This window comes from Callorhinus ursinus, unplaced genomic scaffold (assembly GCF_003265705.2).
Source record: "Callorhinus ursinus isolate GAN/ISIS: 27379988/994484 unplaced genomic scaffold, GSC_fseal_2.0 scaffold6, whole genome shotgun sequence".
NCBI classification, from domain to species: domain Eukaryota; kingdom Metazoa; phylum Chordata; class Mammalia; order Carnivora; family Otariidae; genus Callorhinus; species Callorhinus ursinus.
The window spans coordinates 7,958,925-7,977,961 of NW_027397068.1; the positions used below are offsets into that span (position 1 = coordinate 7,958,925).

General features: G+C 36.0%; 1 protein-coding gene across 3 annotated transcripts in view; it reads right to left on the reverse strand.

Annotated features, from left to right (window-relative positions):
* Window positions 1-1,220: 1,220 nt before the first annotated feature.
* SYNCRIP (synaptotagmin binding cytoplasmic RNA interacting protein) overlaps window positions 1,221-19,037 on the reverse strand; it is a 43,211-nt gene continuing 25,394 nt past the window's right edge. For 2 of the 3 annotated variants that reach the window (XM_073893586.1, XM_025862225.2), the window contains exon 12: window positions 1,221-18,495. In XM_073893586.1, the coding sequence (XP_073749687.1) occupies window positions 18,467-18,495 (29 nt within the window). In that variant the 3' untranslated portion in view covers window positions 1,221-18,466. The remainder of the gene's footprint in view (window positions 18,496-19,037) is intronic. The other variant, XM_025862232.2, reaches the window with a different exon arrangement.

The window sequence follows — 19,037 nt, forward strand, 5'->3', positions numbered from 1 at the left end:
TTAGAAATGGGAAAAACAAAAATAAATTTCTTCTATGAAAAGCTATTTAAAATCCACACCTAAAACAAGAAAAAAAATTTACTTTGATACAGACCTCGTCAAATAAAATAACTTTTTACTTTACTAGATGTTTTCTCCTTAACCTTATGGTCTAGTATCTACTTTAACACATACACAGAGCTTGAAGTTTTTTTTCAAAAACTTGTATAAAGTTTTGAACTTCAAGCAGGGATAGTGCCTATTAAATGGAAAGTGCCTACTAAATGTCTTTATACAATGCTTAATACAAAACTGTTCTTAAATTATTGTTATGAATCTATGAATGTGATAAAAGCAGCCAAACCAATTACCTTTATTTGGATAATAACCCAAAATGACAGGGATAAGGGATATCCACAATCAATCCTGATTCTGAAACCAGCTCCACCTTCTACTAGCAGTATTTCATTGAGCAAAGTTAACTTGATCTACCTCAACCCCGGCATCCTCAACCCTAAAACAGAGATCTCTCTTCAGAAGTTTGAGAGATTTAAGTTGGGTGGAAAGTGCCTATTAAATGTCTTCATACAATGCTTAATACAAAATTTTTCTTAAATTATTGTATGAATCTATGAATGTGATAAAAGCAGACAAACCGATTACCTTTATTTGGATAATAACCTAAAATGACAATGACCTGAAATCACAGCTGATACCTAATAAGAGATAGGTCCAAAGAGGTTCACTGCCTGCCCTTAAAGTTCTAGACCTGCAGTGTCCCATACAGTAGCCACTGACCATTATCTGGCTACTGAGCATTTAGAATGTGGCTAGTTTGAATAGACATGGGCTGTAAATATAAAATACACAGCGGACTTCACACGGAAAGAATGTAAATTGTCTCAATTTTTAAAACAAAAAATGTTAGTGATTTTTTGAAATGAGCTAAAAAATATTAATCTTGTTTCTTATTTCTATAATGTGGCTACATTAATGTAATTTTACTATTAATATAATTTTTAAATTACTTAAGTGGTTTACATTATATTTCTACTGCACAGTGCTACTCCAGACTAATGTTAGCTGTGGAGAGCCAGTACAATTAAATGTGTAAATTTTAGATAAATGCCACAATTACTGTGTATGCCAGGGATACATTTTTCAAACTATAAAAAGTAAAAGATAGTTGATAATGCATTCATCTAAAGGGCTCAAACATCATACTACCATCCAATAAAAGCTCCATTATTTTAATGAATATTTATTGATTTAGCAAATATAAGGCACTGTACTAGATGTGGTGGCAGATACAATGATTTAGATGCATTTTTCTGACCTCCAAAGGCGTACAATCTAGTGGAGACATGTGACACATGAAAATGTATAATACAGGTCATGTTTATATATAAAGGCTGTAATAGTAATAGTTTTTTTTTAATGATAAAAGATGGGAAAGAAAAATTTTCAACTAGTGGGGAACTGGGAAGACAATAATTTAAGCAAAGACTAGGATTTATCTCTGCTTTCACTTAATTTTCACAAGTCACGCAGCAGTAGGCAATGTTAAGTATTTAAAATGCTTCTAATTAAACCTGATTCTCCCAACCCCACCAGCAAACTGCACAAATTGCTTCTATTGGTACAGGAGTTTGAAAAGATGGTGTTGAATACCTGAATCCCAGTAATTAGGCCTACCTAACTCTGATAACCCAGAATATACATGAAATTTTAACTGTTGAGGGCCATGATCTGCATGGCATAGTGGATCAGGAAAAGGATAGATGAATACATACACATTACCCTTAGGACCCATTTCATCTCCCTCTCAGATGCCTCCCATAATTTGGAACATTCTTTCCTGGAACAGGATTGGCATACCCAAACCTGCTTCCCCCCACTGTGTCCAAAACATCAAGGTTCACATTTTACCTTTTTGTGGCACTTGTAATGTTATTTTTAGTCTTTTTTAACGTTTATTTTAGAGACCAAGCATGAGTGGGAGGGACAGAGGGAAGGAAAATCTCAAGCAGACTCTGCACTGAGCATGGAGCCCGACATGGGGCTCGATCTCATGACCCTGAGATCATGACCTGAGCCAAAACCAAGAGTTAGATGCTTAACCACCTGCCACCCAAGCGCCCCAGTCTTAACTTTACATTTCATAATGCCCTCTTCCCCCCACAACCTACCCTTATGTATCAACCTCTGGATATAGCATCTGTTAAAGGAGCGGCTGAACTGTCTTAAGAAACATTACTTTCCTTGATTTTCAAAAAAGGAACTACAATGGAGAGTAATTCAAGGAAGAGCATTAAGGGATTTTTACAGGTAGGATTTTGAGAAGTTAAAAATGCAGGAAGGCCTGAGTGGCTCAGTTGAGCATTTGCCTCTGATTCAGGTCATGATCCCACGGTCCTGGGAATGAGTCCCGCATCAGGCCCTTTGCTCAGCGGGGAGCCTGCTTCTCCGTCTGCCTGCTGCTTCCCCTGCTTGTGCGCTCGCTCTGATAAATTTTTTTTTAAAAAGGCAGTTATTACTTTATTTACCCCCCCCTTTTTTTTGTGTGGCCATGATGTAAAACCTCCAATGGGAAGATATGAAGGACTACAACTTTATAGAACCAGTGGCTCAAATAGATCCTGTCTGGGTAAAAGAGCTGTTTTGACCATAGAATTCTGGGAAGTCTCATTACACCTTAGCACCAAAAAATTGAAGCATTTAATGTTTGTCATCTTATTTCTAAGACACGATGGAATAACCATCCTCTCAAACGTCACTTTCATGGAACTAGGTAGTTGGTCATAACTTCAGAAAATGTCAATTATTTCGTAACTGATTACAAACTGAAAATACACTCACCTGCCTGTTGATAAATATTAAAGACTGGAAAAGGCATTTTAATTCTAACACCAGCATTATATTGGATAAGATGGCCAATGTTTCTCTTGCCTACTTTTAAACTTACCCTTTAAACAAGTAAAACATTCCGCCTTATGTCTCGTATTTACAGAGACACTGGTTTCCTTTCATAAAAAGAAAAATGCTAACTGTATTCAGGTGTTTAAATAGAGCTTTCAATTGACTTCACTAACTTCTGAAAGTATTTTGGAAAGGCTTTGCCATCCTTCCCCTTACCTCTAGGTAGGCTATTCACTAAAATATAAAAACAAAAGCATTTTCAGATGGTACCTATAAACCACCATGCAACTAGGCTTGGTTCAGAATTGTGAAAATCACTAATATTGTTACTTCAATTCCAATTCTAGGAAGGTTGCTACCAAAGAATTAAAAATCAATTTTTATCTTCCCTAAAAAGAAGCCTTTCCTATTTTGGTAACCTGAGACTAGCTCTAAGAAAATAAACTTGGGGTGCCTGGCTGTCTCAGACAATAGAGTATGCAACTCACAATCGTGGATTTAAGTTTGAGCCCCACTTTGGGCATAGAGATTACTTAAAATGTTCTTTAAAAAGAAAAAGAAGAGGGATGCCTGGGTGGCTCAGTCAGTTAAGCGGCTGCCTTTGGCTCGGGTCATGATCCCAGGGTCCTGGGATGGAGTCCCACATCGGGCTCCTTGCTCAGCGGGGAGCCTGCTTCTCCCTCTGCCTGCCTCTCCCCCGCTTGTGTTCTCTCTCTCTCTCTCTGACAAATAAATAAATAAATAAAATCTTAAAAAAATAAATTTTAAAAACAGGAAAAAAGAAAAGAATACAGGGGCACCTGGGTGGCTCAGTCGTTTAAGCGTGTCTTCAGCTCAGCTCATGATCCCAGGGTCCTGGGATCAAGCCGCGCATCAAGCTCCTTGCTCAGCGGGGAGCCTGCTCCCCCTGCTTGTGCTGTCAAATAAATAAAATAAAAAAATACAGTATATCCAAGTAGAAAAGGTAATTTTGGAAGTATTTTTAAAATACTTTAAAATATATTGAAAGGCAGTTACCGTTTAAATTTAGGTTTCTTTAAATTTATAGGTTTCACATAAACTTTAAAACAATTAACAAAATTTTTTAAAAATTTGAATTTTTAACACTATCATAAAGTCATTTGGTCTCTACTATTCAACTGTGTGAAGTTTGAAATATAGCCTTATTTATTCAGTGTAATTAAGAACTTGGTCCCATATGTTCAGAGAGCAATTCTATTTCCAGTTAAAATAAAACAGATTAGCTTACTTTACTTCTTGGGGCTAAGAAGAAATCTTCTCCAAGAAATATGTCTAAATGTAAGTAGTCCTTTTCATGTCTTGAGTTTTCAAAGATAGCACATCGTGTATTATTATTAAACTGGTTTAATCCTGTTTACATATTCACCCGTCAAATTTCAAAACTTCGTTTTTTTCCCCAGTGTAAAGCAGCACGTTAAACTGTTACTGATCATGGTAGAGGATGGGAAATTGCAATTAACACATAGCCTGTTAACAATGAATTTGAAGAATAGCAGCACTAAATGAATATAATTTAAATAATCCTCAAGATTCTTCTTCTAATTACAAAGCATTCAAACATCAGACTTTTTTTAAAGATTTATTTATTTATTTGATAGCGAGCAAGAAGGGGGTGGGGGGAGGAGCAGAGGGAGAGAAATTCAAGCAGACTCCCCACTAAGCACAGATCCTGCCACAGGGCTTGATTCCAGGACCCTGAGATCACAACCTGAGCCAGAACCAAGTCACTCAACCCACTGTACCACCCAGGCGCCCCAAAACATGATTTCCAAATGTGGCCAGATGTTTTAAAACCATGGTTTTGCTCCTAAAGTTACCTTTAAGTAGAGGTTGGTAAATTTTTTTTTTTTAAAGATTTATTTGACAGAGAGAGACACAAGAGAGGAAACACAAGCAGGGGGAGTGGGAGAGGGAGAAGCAGGCTTCCCTTGGAGCAGGGAGCCCGATGCGGGGCTCGATCCCAGGACCCCGGGATCATGACCTGAGCTGAAGGCAGACGCTTAACGACTGAGCCACCCAGGAGCCCCAAGGTTGGTAAATTTAAACCCATAGCACAAGGAAGAAAAATTACCTAGTAGCCCTATTTAAACTCCAAAAAGCCAAAGGCAGGAGTTTTATCTTGATGTTCTCCTAAGTGTGTATGTTCCTGAGGGATATTTTGTTGATAGTTTTAAGTACCTACAGCAAGAAGACTTTACTATTTTGGCTGAAGTGGAGTTTTGTTTGAAGGGTTGGCTTGGGGGTGTAGAACGAAAAGTGAGCCAAAGATAGACAAAGGCAAGCAGTTTATAGATACATATAATGAAAGGTAAGGATAGAAGGTTGAGCTGGAGCCAAATTACAAAATTTCAAATTACATAATTTTAAATTAGGTGGTTTACCATCTTATTTCTATTGAACAGTGCTGTTGTATACTCTAGATACAGATGTGGCAAGCGATTATAATTACATGTGCCACTTGTAAATGTGGTCTTTAAGAACCATTTAAGATACTCATTCAAAATAAATATGAAGTTCAGTCAGACCTAAACTTCCTAGAATGTAGGTTAGGACTTGGTGAGAGAGGACATTTCAGGCCTATTCAGTAATGGTAAATGATCAATGCAGCTGGATGTGAAAAGAGAAATTGACACAATCACTGACAGCAGAGCACTCTGTGTACAACAAACAGCTGAAATGCAGATCTGCACATAACACAGAAAATAATAATAATAAGCCTGGACAGTAAAACAGGAGTCCACATAGATGTGATATGAAGCTGTGAATGTAGATGAGATCAAGGAAACAAGTACAAATGAAGAAAAAGGGAAATGACAGGTAAGTACGAGGTGATCAGAGATTAGAGAACCTTACAAAACAAAAAAATTTCCCAAGAATTCAGTGTAACAACTCAGAGGTCAAAGCTTTTTAAAAAAATAATTTTCATATCAAGTTATGGATATCTTGTGAACAGCTCTTTAAAATAGAAGGGAGAGAAAAATCAATCTAAAAGGGTACCATTCCAAACCACCAAGCTACCTAGAAAAAAGTGCAATAAAATGCTTTATCCTGATGATGAAAAATGCAGGGTTTCTACTGGGGCAGGAGGGTGGGGGAGGCGATTTGCTGGTGCTATGGTGAACCCTTTTGCTATTTTGGATTATATGCTAGCCCTACAATTTTTAGAAAACATTTGAGCTATTAGCAATAAAGCAAATTTGGGAGGTTGGTTTAGCACTTATATGGCCTTTTATTTCCTGAACAGGTTCATTTATATTAGCATTACAGCAAATGTGTTTTGCCTAGAACTACAGAACTAAGAGACTTGAGATAAATGAACTCTTAATTCTAAAGATTAAAAAACATAGTTACTACCACATAAGATCCATGTTGCTCAAATAGTTGACATCTAAATGATTCAGGCTGCCTCCATACTAGTGTAATATTAACACAGTAATTTAGGGAATTTGGGGATAACTTGAATAATGCCCTATGAACTATATAGGGCTTGATACAGTTTTCTTCCTCAGAATATAGACAGACTTCAGCATTACCCTATCTCTAAGAGAAATAAGCATCCTACTCTCTCCCCTCAAAGAGTAAGGATCACGAAAATATTCCAGAAAATGTTCATACACGTAAGGTATTACCTGTTGATTACAGTTTGCATGAAATCTTTTAACATTTCCTATTTTGTGAAACAGCCTTCAGAGAAGTATGAATGAAAGGAAATAATAAATCCTCTGGGTAGAATGTTACCAAAACCAAAAGCTGTACCTTATAGAATGTTGAGAGCTGGAAAAAACATCAGAATTTAATATCTCTTTTACCCAGGACCAAAGAGGTTATACTGTGCTTGTACATAGTACCCTCATTAAATGCCTCAATGATTAGGAATATTTTGTTTTTATTTTTCACCTAGAACTACTGGGAATTAAAAGGAAGTATCTAAATCACTGAAATTGTTGACTGTATTAATGCACACAGTTTGGTTGAGCAACCTATATTTTTGTAAATTTAATACACACACATGCTAACATCAAGCTTATTAGAATGGGGAAGCCATACGAATACAAGAGATTAGCATGCTGTATGTCCAATTTTACTGAACGGGTCTAGGTATACTAGAGTTAAGCTTTATTTTCCTCTTCAGTTTCCTGGGATATGTGGGTGTGGGGGGGTATGTGTCCAGATGCTACTATTGCCATTAAAATGAGCTAAGATTTTTGGTGCCAAAAACCTCAAAAGTCAGTTTCTCCCATGGTATCAACTATTTAATATATAATATCATAAGACCTAATGTTTTAATACCTGGAAGCAGTCCTTAAGAATACCCAAAATAATCTAAGGTATCTGAATTGCCTTTATGTGGAAAAATTTTAAAGGATTTAGACTCTCTAATCAGCAAAGGATATAACAGAAGTATAAAAGAATACATTCCACAATTAACACAGACTCCTGTCAAATCTGGAAAAGGAAGGTTTGAGAGAGCTCTACCAAAATAAGGAATTTAGTCGTTACCAGGTAAAATAGCATACACAAAGGTAGCTGTGTTAAATATAAATGGAAAAACCAAATATTGCTCAATGGTTTCTTTTTAAATGTTCAGAAATTATATGCTAAGACAAAACCTATTTTACTATTCCCAAAAGGCCTTCAAAATTTACCCGCTCAAGAATGTCACTAAATTTGCACCTTTAGTCACAAAATGTCTTCTATGTACCCTTTTAGCAAGCTAGGTGTTTTTTCCAGTAAGACTTATTCAAACTTTTCCTAGACAATTTATTTTAAACGAGCCATTAACATGAATGTGGTAGTACAGATTAAGATAGTTTCTTCTAATAAATTCAAGATAACATACACATATTGTATTTTACTACCTAGTTCCATTTAAAAGTAGCACTTTTTATACTAAGTTGCACAATTTAGGTAGAAAAGATGAAGAACTGAGGCTCATATTAATTTTTCACTTACAAGGCTACAAGAAACAGGAGCCGTTTTTCATAGGAGAGAGGAGTGGGAAGGAAAAGGTGAGACCTCCAGGTTGCAAGTAAAAGGGGAAGAAATTAGGTGGTGATTGACAGTTGAGAGTCTGCTTTCAGGATCTATCCCCCTCCCCACAGCAAATAATCTGCCTGGGAAGGGTCAGGACTCCTGCAATCAGGCATTCTTCTTTCAGGCATGGGGGAGTACCCTGTTTGCCTTCCTGCTCCCAAGGAAGATAAAATAGAGCCCGTTAGTCCTTATGATGTTCTCACACACACAGCACTTACAGTCAGCCATCTGTAACAGTCTACTTTTATCAAATCCTTCTTTCATAAATATGAATAAGAACCACCAAACATTTGAAAAAAATTAGAGGCACAGAAAGTAAATAACCAAAGTGAACTAATATTTTAACGCATCCTGTAACTGGTAACTTTTAAAAAAAAAATCTTCAAAATTCAAGAATGAGCAAGATAGTCTATATATAAAATAAGAACAGACTGGTCTATTGCTAAAATTTAAAGACAATATACATTGTTTTTTAAGATTTTATGTATTTGAGAGAAAGAGAAGGAAATGGGGGAGGCACAGTGGGAGAGGGAGAAGCAGACCCCGATGCAGGGCTCAATCCCAGAACTCCAGGATCATGACCCGAGCCCAAGGCAGACGCCCAACCGAGCCACCCAGGCGCCCCAAGACAATGTATGTTCTGGAAAAGGGCAGGAGGGAGGTAACATTTTTTATAAAGTGTAAAAAGCTAGTGATAAATGAAGAATTTTTTTAAATGTTTTATTTATTCATGAGAGTCAAGAGAGAGAGGCAGAGGCAGAGGGAGAAGCAGGCTCCCCGTGGAGCAGGGAGCCCAATGCGGGACTCGATCCCAGGACCTCGGGATCATGACTTGAGCTGAAGGCAGACGTGTAACCAACTGAGCCACCCAGGCGCCCCAAATGAAGAAATTTTTAAACATAAGACCATCAACTCAGTCCAATTCTTTCAATCCAAGCTCCAAAAAGCAAGCAGAAAAACTGAAAAAACTGGAAAGTAAAATTCTCAGCAACTAAGAAACCCTTAAGACTTCAAGTTAAAAAACAAAATAAACGAAAACCTATGCAGTCCCATGAAACTTTAGAAAACCAAGTAACAAAAAAAATCTGAATGCGTAAGAAAGATTACCTACAAAGTAAGAACTGCAATCAACTTATAAGACTATAAATAGTGGAGTGACACCTCCAAAGTTCTGATGGAAAAGGATATTGCAGCTAGAATCCTATGTCCAAACTGTCAATCAACAGTGAGGGTGAAACATTTTCCAGTACGCAAGACTATTTACAGTTCATGTACCTTTTCTGACAATATTACCAGGGAACATATTGCAGCAAGAACAAAAGGGAATCTAAGAGGTAGCTATGGAACCTATGAACAGTGGAACCCAGCAATGGAATGGAAAAAGGAATCCTAGTATGATAGGAGTTCATAGATAGGAGTATAGAGAGCATTAAATACGATTAAATAACCAAAAGAACTTAGCAAAAAGAAAGGTAATTAGAAACTCAAGAAAAAAATTAAAGTCATGGGATGCCTGGGTGGCTCAGTTAAGCAGCTGCCTTAGGCTCAGGTCGTGATCCCAGGGTCCTGGGATGAGTCCTGCATCGGGCTCCTGGCTCAGCGGGGAGCCTGCTTCTCCGTCTGCCTGCCGCTGCCCGTTTGTGCTCTCCCTGCCAAATAAATAAAATCCTTAGAAATTTTTTTAAGTCCTGGTTCATGTTTTAGCAATGGCATGAACCTAAACAAATGAAAGACCTTATCTCTACCTGAAATTTTGCTTTCCAAAGGACTCAGGTTTTGTCAAAATAGGATTACCTGTGAATCTAAATAAGTTACCCATTATAAATGCTACATTTTATCTATCTTCAGTCTAGAGGAAAAATAAGATAATCAGTTATAAAGTCATAAACCTGACAACAGACAAGATAATGGGAATTGGGAGATGAAAGCAAAGAAACAAAATATTGCATGTGCTGCTTCCTTAAATAGTGAGGAGCAAACATACTAAAATCGGTAGAAGCAGAGGCTTAAGTGTAGTTTGAGAAATAAAGGTAATCGACTGAATTTAAAATGGTTCAGCAAAAAGAGAACCAGTGTAAGCTAAACTCTTCACAAGGGATAAATAGTGCCTAAATTTAATAATCAAGATAGATGTAAACAGTAACCACTGTTAAGAACCAAAGAAAGGAGTCATCTCTGTTAATAGGATAGAATGTGAGCAGAAATGCTGACTTTCTGTGCTATTTGCTATTTCACATACTATCTCCTGTTCTCCAAGTATTTATCTTATGTTATCAAGCTAAAATATCAACTAAGCATACAACATGTTAAATAACACCTTTCCCCACTACTCAAACTAGAAGTTACAGATACATCATAGTGAGATACCTTAAATTCAGAGCCTCTCTTTTCAAGTGATTTAACAACCTGCCAAATGAAAAGTAAAATACAACTATCCATACAGATAGAACCATGGCTCAAATTCATTTTAGAATACAGTTAAGAATTAGAAATACCTTTTTTCAAGAATTTGAAACTTAACCATAACTTTATAGTTACCTAGCCTTCATGCTTTTCTCAGGCATCATCACTTTTCCTCTCTGCAAAAAAAGCTTACACAAATTTTACAGACTTAAAACCAGGGACACCTGGGTGGCTCATTCAGTTAAGTGGTTGCCTTTGGCTCAGGTCGTGATCTCAGGGTCCTGGGATCGAGCCCGTCAGGCTCCCCGCTCAGTGAGGCATGTAACTTCTCCCTCTCCCATCGTTCCCCCTCCACACACACATGCTCACTCTCTCAGATAAAATTTAAAAAAAAAACAAAATCACACTTCAGCAAAACAAGAATATTGAAGTACCCCTTTCTTATAAAGAGGGTTGTAGTTGGATGCTGTTTCATTCAGTAACTTAGAATTAAGCTGAACATCAGCATAAAGGAAAATTGCTGAGTTGGGTTGTAATAATTACAGTATTTTTTTTAAAGTTTTTTTTTTTTTTTAAGATTTTATTTGACAGAGAGCACAAGCAGGGGGAAGCAGCCGGCAGAGGGAGAGGGAGAAGCGGGCTCCCCACTAAGCAGGGAGCCCGATGAGGGACTCAATCCCAGGACCCTGGGATCATGACCTGAGCCGAATGCAGATGCCTAACTGAGCCATCCAGGCGCCCCCCAAAAGCGCTTTTTATACATATCACAAGGCCAACTGTTACTCTTAACTTCCAATTTTGATTTTTTAAAAACGTCAGATGTCCAATTTAAATGTAAACCCTCACGAACTTAATTTACTTAAAACATTAGCATTACATGCTCATTTTTTTAAAAATTTGTCAGAGAGAACTCCTGCACAAGCAGGGAGAGCAGCAGGCAGAGGGAGAGCAGGACTCGATCCCAGGACCTGAGCCAAGCCACCCAGGGGTCCCTAGCACTACATGCTCATTTTAAAAAGCTTTCTACATTGTGTTTAGCTGTTTAAAATTTTTATTCCTTTTTCAAGTTAGCAAGCCACAATTAAGCCTAATTAGCAAATACACGAACTTCCCACCAAACTGAGAAATATTTGAATATTTTTAAATGCCTAACACCATCAGTTCAGATTTCCCTGCCCTGAAGGAGCTTCCATTCTAAGAGGCAAAAGAAACCATAGAGAAGAAACTGAAAAACTAGTTAACTTAAACAGACTTGATAAAAAGAGACACCAGGCAAAGACAAACTAAAGAAACTGAAGTAACTACAGTAACTGCTGCTGGGGTCCTAACTGTGGCTGATGCTGTCCTAACTGCTAAATGATCTTCAGAAAACCAAGAGAGCAACTAAAAGTTATGATACAATTTTAGAACTTTTTCATATTTTAATTCTACTTATGAATGAATCTGAAGTTAAGCAGGGTTCATAAAAGAAGATGTACCTGTCCTTAATGTTGAAGGATTAAGAATTCAATTGTGTGCAAATTCATGTGGATTTTTACTACTTCAAGAAAAAAAGCAAACAAGGTATTAAATTTTGCCAACCAAAACCGTGTATAGCTGCACGTGGCTGCAGAGAATTGGAAAGTGTATTCTACCAATTTTTATAGATGGCCTTTGACATACTGCTCATTACTTTTGGTTTTCCACCACTCATTCCAAATAATGAATATACCAAGACAATTTGTATATATGCTTTTCTAATTTTTCATGACATGTTACGGAAGTTAAAGCAATTTTAGAAGCCAAATTCCTGAGCCTTCCAATTAAAGTAAAATAATACTAACGTGTTAAAGATATACTCTTAAAAACGAAGTCATAAGGGTTTCTTTCCTCATGACATAAAAATAAAGGCACCTGGCTGGCTCAGTCAGCAGAGCATCTGACGCTTGATCTCAGGGTCCTGAGTTCAAGCCCCACATTGCATACGGAGCTTCTTGTTTAATCGATTGTGTTCAAATGATGCAGTACCAACATTTCCTAATTCCCATAGGAAAAAACTGGGACACCTATATTCAACAGCAAGCAGTATTACTACACAAATGCCGTTAATTATTCAAATTTCCTTCATTTCATTTCAACTTAAAACAGCATTAAAAGAGCCACATCAGATGTAATGTTAGAAGTCTTCTGGCATGTTTTATGTTTCTACACTTAGAAGACCAGATTTTGAAATCTACCCTCTGTTCTACAGATTTTATATTATGAACAAGCCCCATATTCTTTAATCTGTAGTAATAGCTTGTCTACAACAAAACCCCTATCCTTTAACCCTGAAGTAAAACTTGGCTGTAGTTCATAATTGACAGAAGATACTAATTTCCTTAGATATCCTAAAATTGTCTCCAAAACAATACTTCATAAGAATCTTTTCAGAATACAAACTGAAAGCCTAAATGCCACTTCATGAACACTAGATAGCAGCCTTTATAACTTCCCTCAGATAAGAACTTGTTTTAAACCACTTTATAGACAGAAATTAAGCCTGCAATAAATCATTCTAAAATAACTTTGATTCTACTAAGTTTACTGGTTGTGTTAGAAACACATTCCAGGAAGCATGTGAAGACACTAAATTCCCAAAACGGTTTATGAGGATTCCTCCCTTACTCAAGGTCTTATTCAGCAGTCTTATTTCAACAAAGTACTAGTTTGCTCTCTGCATAGGGAGACATGCAACGTAAGTGGTTTTCAAAATGCCCTAGGGGTGACCCAGAATCTTTCAGGTATAAAACTTCGATGACTGCTCTGCAAAGACAAACGCTTTTCACTAAGTACCACACATTTTTGGTTATCCTAAATACAAACTAAATTCTGCACTAAGTGACCTTCTGAAAGGATTTTTGTCTGGATGAAGTGGTCTAAATTACCGCTACCTGCCCCCACCCGCCAAGAAATTCTAGCGCTATGAGCCAAACCCTTTATTATGTATTTACAAGTTCCCCATTCTTTGATGATTTGCCAACTTAGCTTAACGGAACCCATTTTAAGCTGAGTTCACCTACCTAACCTCATTAGCAGTCATCTAAATGTTCAACATTTTATTAAAACATCCATTTGTTCACTCCACTCTCCTGAATTACTTGCATCCTCAATTATTTTCAAACCTTCAGAGAAAGATTGTGATAGAGAATTCAAGAACATTGCATGGTAGGGTATGTTCCCAGAAAAGAACCAAATTACCATTAAATTCTTCATCCACTGGCATGTGTGTGACCACAGAATATTTTCACCAATTAAAAATAAGTGAAGACCAACACTATATGTTTACATATCCCCATCATGTGCTTGAATTAGGGATCTTGGGGAATCTGTTTTTACCATTGGCTAGTCACTTTGAATGTATAGATAATCAAAAGGTGAAGAGCTCTACAGATTCCAAGTGTCTATTCAAAAGCTGTTAAGTGAAAAACGATGAAATGGAGGACACCCACAATAATTCTTGGACTCCTGGAGATCCTAAGACATGCTACAAAAATAGGTCTTTATTCTTAGGAAAATATAGTCAGAGCTAGCTTCCTTATGCTATACATAAAATCTTAACATCAGAGGCAGTACAGATAGTACAGATAGTTTTTTGAACTGATCTCCAAACAAGCACAAACCCACTACGTTAAAAAGAACAGGTAAGTTGAGGTTTTTGGCAAAAGACAGTACTTCACACATCTAATCCAAATCAAAGAGCCTGCAGACAGTTGTTTTCAGTGAGATGAAAGGAATGAAATAAATATAAATTCTATGGATAAATAAATGTAAGAGACAATTTAAATAAGCTAAGAGAACTAATATTTCTTTTAAATAAAAGTACTCGTCAGGTACAAGCTTTTGTTTCTCAATGCCAGACTTCTAAATGTTTATCAGACTACTGTTAAAATCATTAAAAATCTAATCTTGGACCAGAGCATTAGTTGTAATACTGTTTTGTATTCGTAAAAAAGATGGTTCTTCCAACTGAATGCTTCTGGTCCTGAGAAATATTTTATGTATATTACTGAAGGCAGACTGTGGTGCTAATAGAACTTATTTAAGTACTTTTTAAAAAAGTGACAGACCAAAAAGTCCATCTATTAATTTGCCCACAGTTAAAAATGTCTTTGAACGTTGGTTTATAATTAGCATCTTAAGAAAAGTAGTGGCATGCCCTATTGAGTGGTATCACTGAGGAAATGCTACACTTTAATAAAACATCATCCTCACAAGTCTGTTCATTTTATGTATTGTTACTTAAGTTTTTTATTCATTTTATACCCACCAATGAATTCCTATGGTCAGATAGAAATTTTATGGAATACATCACTGGGGAGAAAATGATCATGGTGGGTATTCCTGGAAGTTGTAGGAATCTGAGCATTTACTCTAGGGTTAGCTCCCTCTCCTAAATGCATGAAGTCCTTCTACATTTAATTTCTCCCCTTAAAATAGAGACATGGCTTACTCCGTAATGACAAGGTGATCTTTTGCTATGTTTCTAGTCAACAGTGACTTTGGCTTAGCAGTCAAAAAAGCTGTCCTGCACGTGACAATTTTGCCCATCTAGCATGTGTTCATCCTGATATTAACTCTTTCCAAATACATACAAGTAAATACCCGAGATCACCCCATCAATCCATTCCTATTAAGTTCCTATTTTATCATGAGGAAAATGTTTATATTCTGTTAAATCAGACTTGCAGCAATTGATAAATTTCTCATGATGCTACAACCATCATCATGAGTGTGCAACCGCTCTTTTTGTGCTCAACCCCCACTTCATTTCTAATATCGGATTCAACTGCAATGGCTGAAAATCTTCCACAAAAAGCATGTTTGGGAAAATATATGTAACACAATTTTCTCACAAAGCAACTTTCTGAAAACTGATTAACTAAATTGATGATCACTTTTGATTGCCAAGTAGTCTGCAGAAACAAAATCTTGCGTCTGTTTAGGTAACTCAAGTTTCTTGTTTAACAATCAGAATGCTTTAAGGATACATTTTTCACCCCAAGGAAGGGACTTGACTCTTGGATTTAAGACCCATTCCTTGACAATATATACAAAATTTCTTTTAACTTGTCATCTGTCCATTCTTTGAAGCTGTCAAAGCCAAGAACCCATAAACAAATCACAAATAGCAATAACCTACATTAGTTAACATTCCCCTTTTAACATGTTGACATTTTTACTAAAGGATTAGTTATTTTTGCATTTCCATTTCTCATATCCCATGACATTCCATATAAATTGCATTATTGCTTTATAGGCCACACAACATTCAAAAGTATGTTTATATGCATTGCCTGTTTTCCTTGATCTCTTATTGATAAGAGTTTGTTGCTGATTTTACTACAGAAATTTAAGTTTGAAAATACCAGTTAGTATTTCTTCTCAGAACTTAATTGTTCACATCACTAATCACTACATGCATATTTAGCTCTGATTATATTGCTCAAAAACTGCACCCATTATCAGAACAGTGCAAATGATATTTAATTTTAAAAGTAATTATAATGGCTTGAATTCAAAGTTATTCAAATGAACACTGTCAAGTAATTTCACTTGAGCGTGTATATATTTCATCACCACTGTTTAGATTACCCACCAATTCTTCACAATTTCTTTGTATCATCGTTTTCCCTCCCAAATCCCCAAACTAAGAATGCCAAATAGTCTTGGAAACCCACAGCTCCATATCTTAATGTTTCAAGAACACATTTGTGAACTCACAAAAATGTTCATCTTTCAACTTTGACAATGCAGTTCTTACTTAAGTCAAACAAACCCATCCTAAAATCCCAACAAATAATTCTGAGAATTAACTTAAACACCTTGACAGTGTCCCTTAAAAAAGGGTATGACAGTAAAGTGCCAATAGGCATGGCAATGACCTCTTTGATGGGATCATTTAACTCCTTGGAACTGGGAAACGCCAGCACCAAAGATTACACTGAGATTCAATTTTACTGAAGGCTACATTTAGTTTACCCACTTTCCACAACCTATTATACTCATTATATGTTAGAATGAAATGTAAATGTTTTGTGTAGCCCTCAAACTTACACTAAGATTTGAAAGAGATGTACTTTAAAAAAGCACGGGGTAATATATAAAATCAGTGGCAGAAAGTTTCATTAAGCACCAGGAACTAATTTTTGTCACCCCATACTCATTTTGTAGGTAAGTTTCAATAACCGGCAAGGCACATTTACATATATTCCAATGAATACTTATTGACAAATTTTAAATTACACTCTACGTCCCAGCTATCCCAGTAACTGACATACAACATACTAAAATGGTTTATTAAGGTAACATAAAAAAACCAATTAATGTGAAACATACAGGCTATTGGCAACCACTATTCTAAAATTATGTAAGTACAAATAAACATACTGAAATGTGTGCAATTCTAAGTTTTTAAACCAGAATATTTCTACACTAACACACATTTATATTAATGACACATAAAAAAAATAAAAACTTTATTACAAAAATAAGTTACACTCGCCTCCAGCTTACAGTATAAAACAATTTTATTTGCAGGAATGCAAAATGATTGTTTGCCATGAGCATTTTGAACATATGACATGTCTAATTTTGTTAAATTTGCATTTACTGGGGGAACTGGTGTGTATAAAACCTTAATTAAGTATAAGCTCTGATCTTCATCGTGGTGCCTATTGGGTATGTGATATAACTGCAGTATCCCTTTGGGGAAGGGGAAAAGGGATTTCTTTATACCAAGTCCTAATTAAACTATAATTTCACTTTTGACTTTAAGCTATCAATTTAGGACTTGGCAAAAATTTTTTTGAGGGCGATTCAATAGAGGATGCTTCACCACTGAACACTCACTGTCATCAAGGTGCTTTAGAAAATTAAAAACATAGCACAAATGATTGTACTCTATTCTACAAGTTATCATGACCTGCATAAGAAATGGAAAGCTGATTCACATTTTTGCAGTGATCAGCAATAAGAAATGCACTAATGAAACATACCTTTTACCTAAAAAGCTAAACTACAGCCATATACTAATTTCTATGATTTATGAAAAAACTTCAAAATATCCAAATGTCAGGCTTTGCTGTACAATTGTCAGTTTTAGTCTGACTTTTTATAAAGGGACACTGCAGTATTTAGTACAAGTTCGGATGCACTTTTTTTTGAACATCTGATGTCTTACAAAAGTAACATCTTGCTAAACTATTATACATCCAAATAACTACAATATCTGAAGAAGCAAGGCTGCTTTTTCAGCCACAAAATACGACAAAAGCAAGGCCTGTTATGATGGTCATGAGGAAGTCTTACAAGCCTCTGAAACTAAAGGCAACTAAGAATGTTACATTTGGTATATTAAAATCTTACCCTCATATCATTTAACAAGCCTTGCTTTTATCTACAAAGATTTTCTATGTACAGTACAGACAGGGTATAGTTCAATCCTCTGCTACTGAGGTAGTTAACCAACCCTTTAAAAAAGGTTCTGAAAAGAACCACTATCTGGAATGCCTGACTAACCAGCTCTGATGATTACACCTGAAACTGCATATCTGAACACAATTCAAAAGTGATTACTATAAAAAAGATATAGACAATCATGATTAACCTTGGTGAGCAGAAATAAAATTTAAGGATACCAACAATGGCATTCATCTATACCACTGCAATAAAATTTAAATGCACAAATTCAAGAGAATATTTCAGAAAACCACTGCTGGGATCCTTAATTTAAAAAAACAGGGGAAAAATCTACTTAGAGCAGATTTTTTAAAGAGAAGAACTTTATTCTTTATTAAGATACCATGCTAGAAGTTATGAAGGATTTCTGTTGGAACACATTTGGAAAATAGAGTAGCTTTAGTTTAATAACTTGCACTGCAGAGAAAATTGTTAAAGAAATTCATATCAAAGTCCAAGTATTAGTTCAATGTCCTGTATTTGATTCCATGATCTTCATAGGAAGGTCTTCTGCAACAGAATATGCTCCTATACAGCCGAGATATTTAAGGTTGCTTGATTTCCTTACCATTACTCCACTGCAAGCTTCTGGTGTAATCCCACATAGCAAGTCAGTCTTCATTGTAACAGGTCAGGACCGGCCTCGACCCCTTTTCCCTGCTAGCCAGGTAACAAAAGGAATCAGTTAGATAAATCATTTTAAATTAATAATGTGTACATACACAATGATAACATTAAAAAAGTAAATAAAAGCTTTAACATAGTAATTCTTAATATCACGTCTAACCAAAAGGTTTCCTTGAATAGCTACTGATTTTCCACTTGTTTTGAGGTTTTGGTTTGCTTTTTTTTTTTTGCCTTTTATTGGGAGAGGAGGAGGGGGACAGGGATGGACTGAACTGAGGTTTGAAAACCCCATTTTGTTCACAAACTGATTTTATTTAAAAAAAATTAGTAAAATAAAATCTAAAGGAAAATCTAACAGAAGTTACACCTTAAGGCATTTGCCCCCATTAGCTTTCAAGAAATTCCTGTTTTTGAGACATGAAGTTATCATAAAATATGCTGAAAGCAAACATCTGAGAATTGTTTGACCTTGACATTTGAAATTCACTTATTAACATTTTTAAAGAAGCATTCTGTCTTTCAAGTCCTGTATTTTTCACATGTAGCCTTACTGTTAAGTGTAAATCTTTAAATTT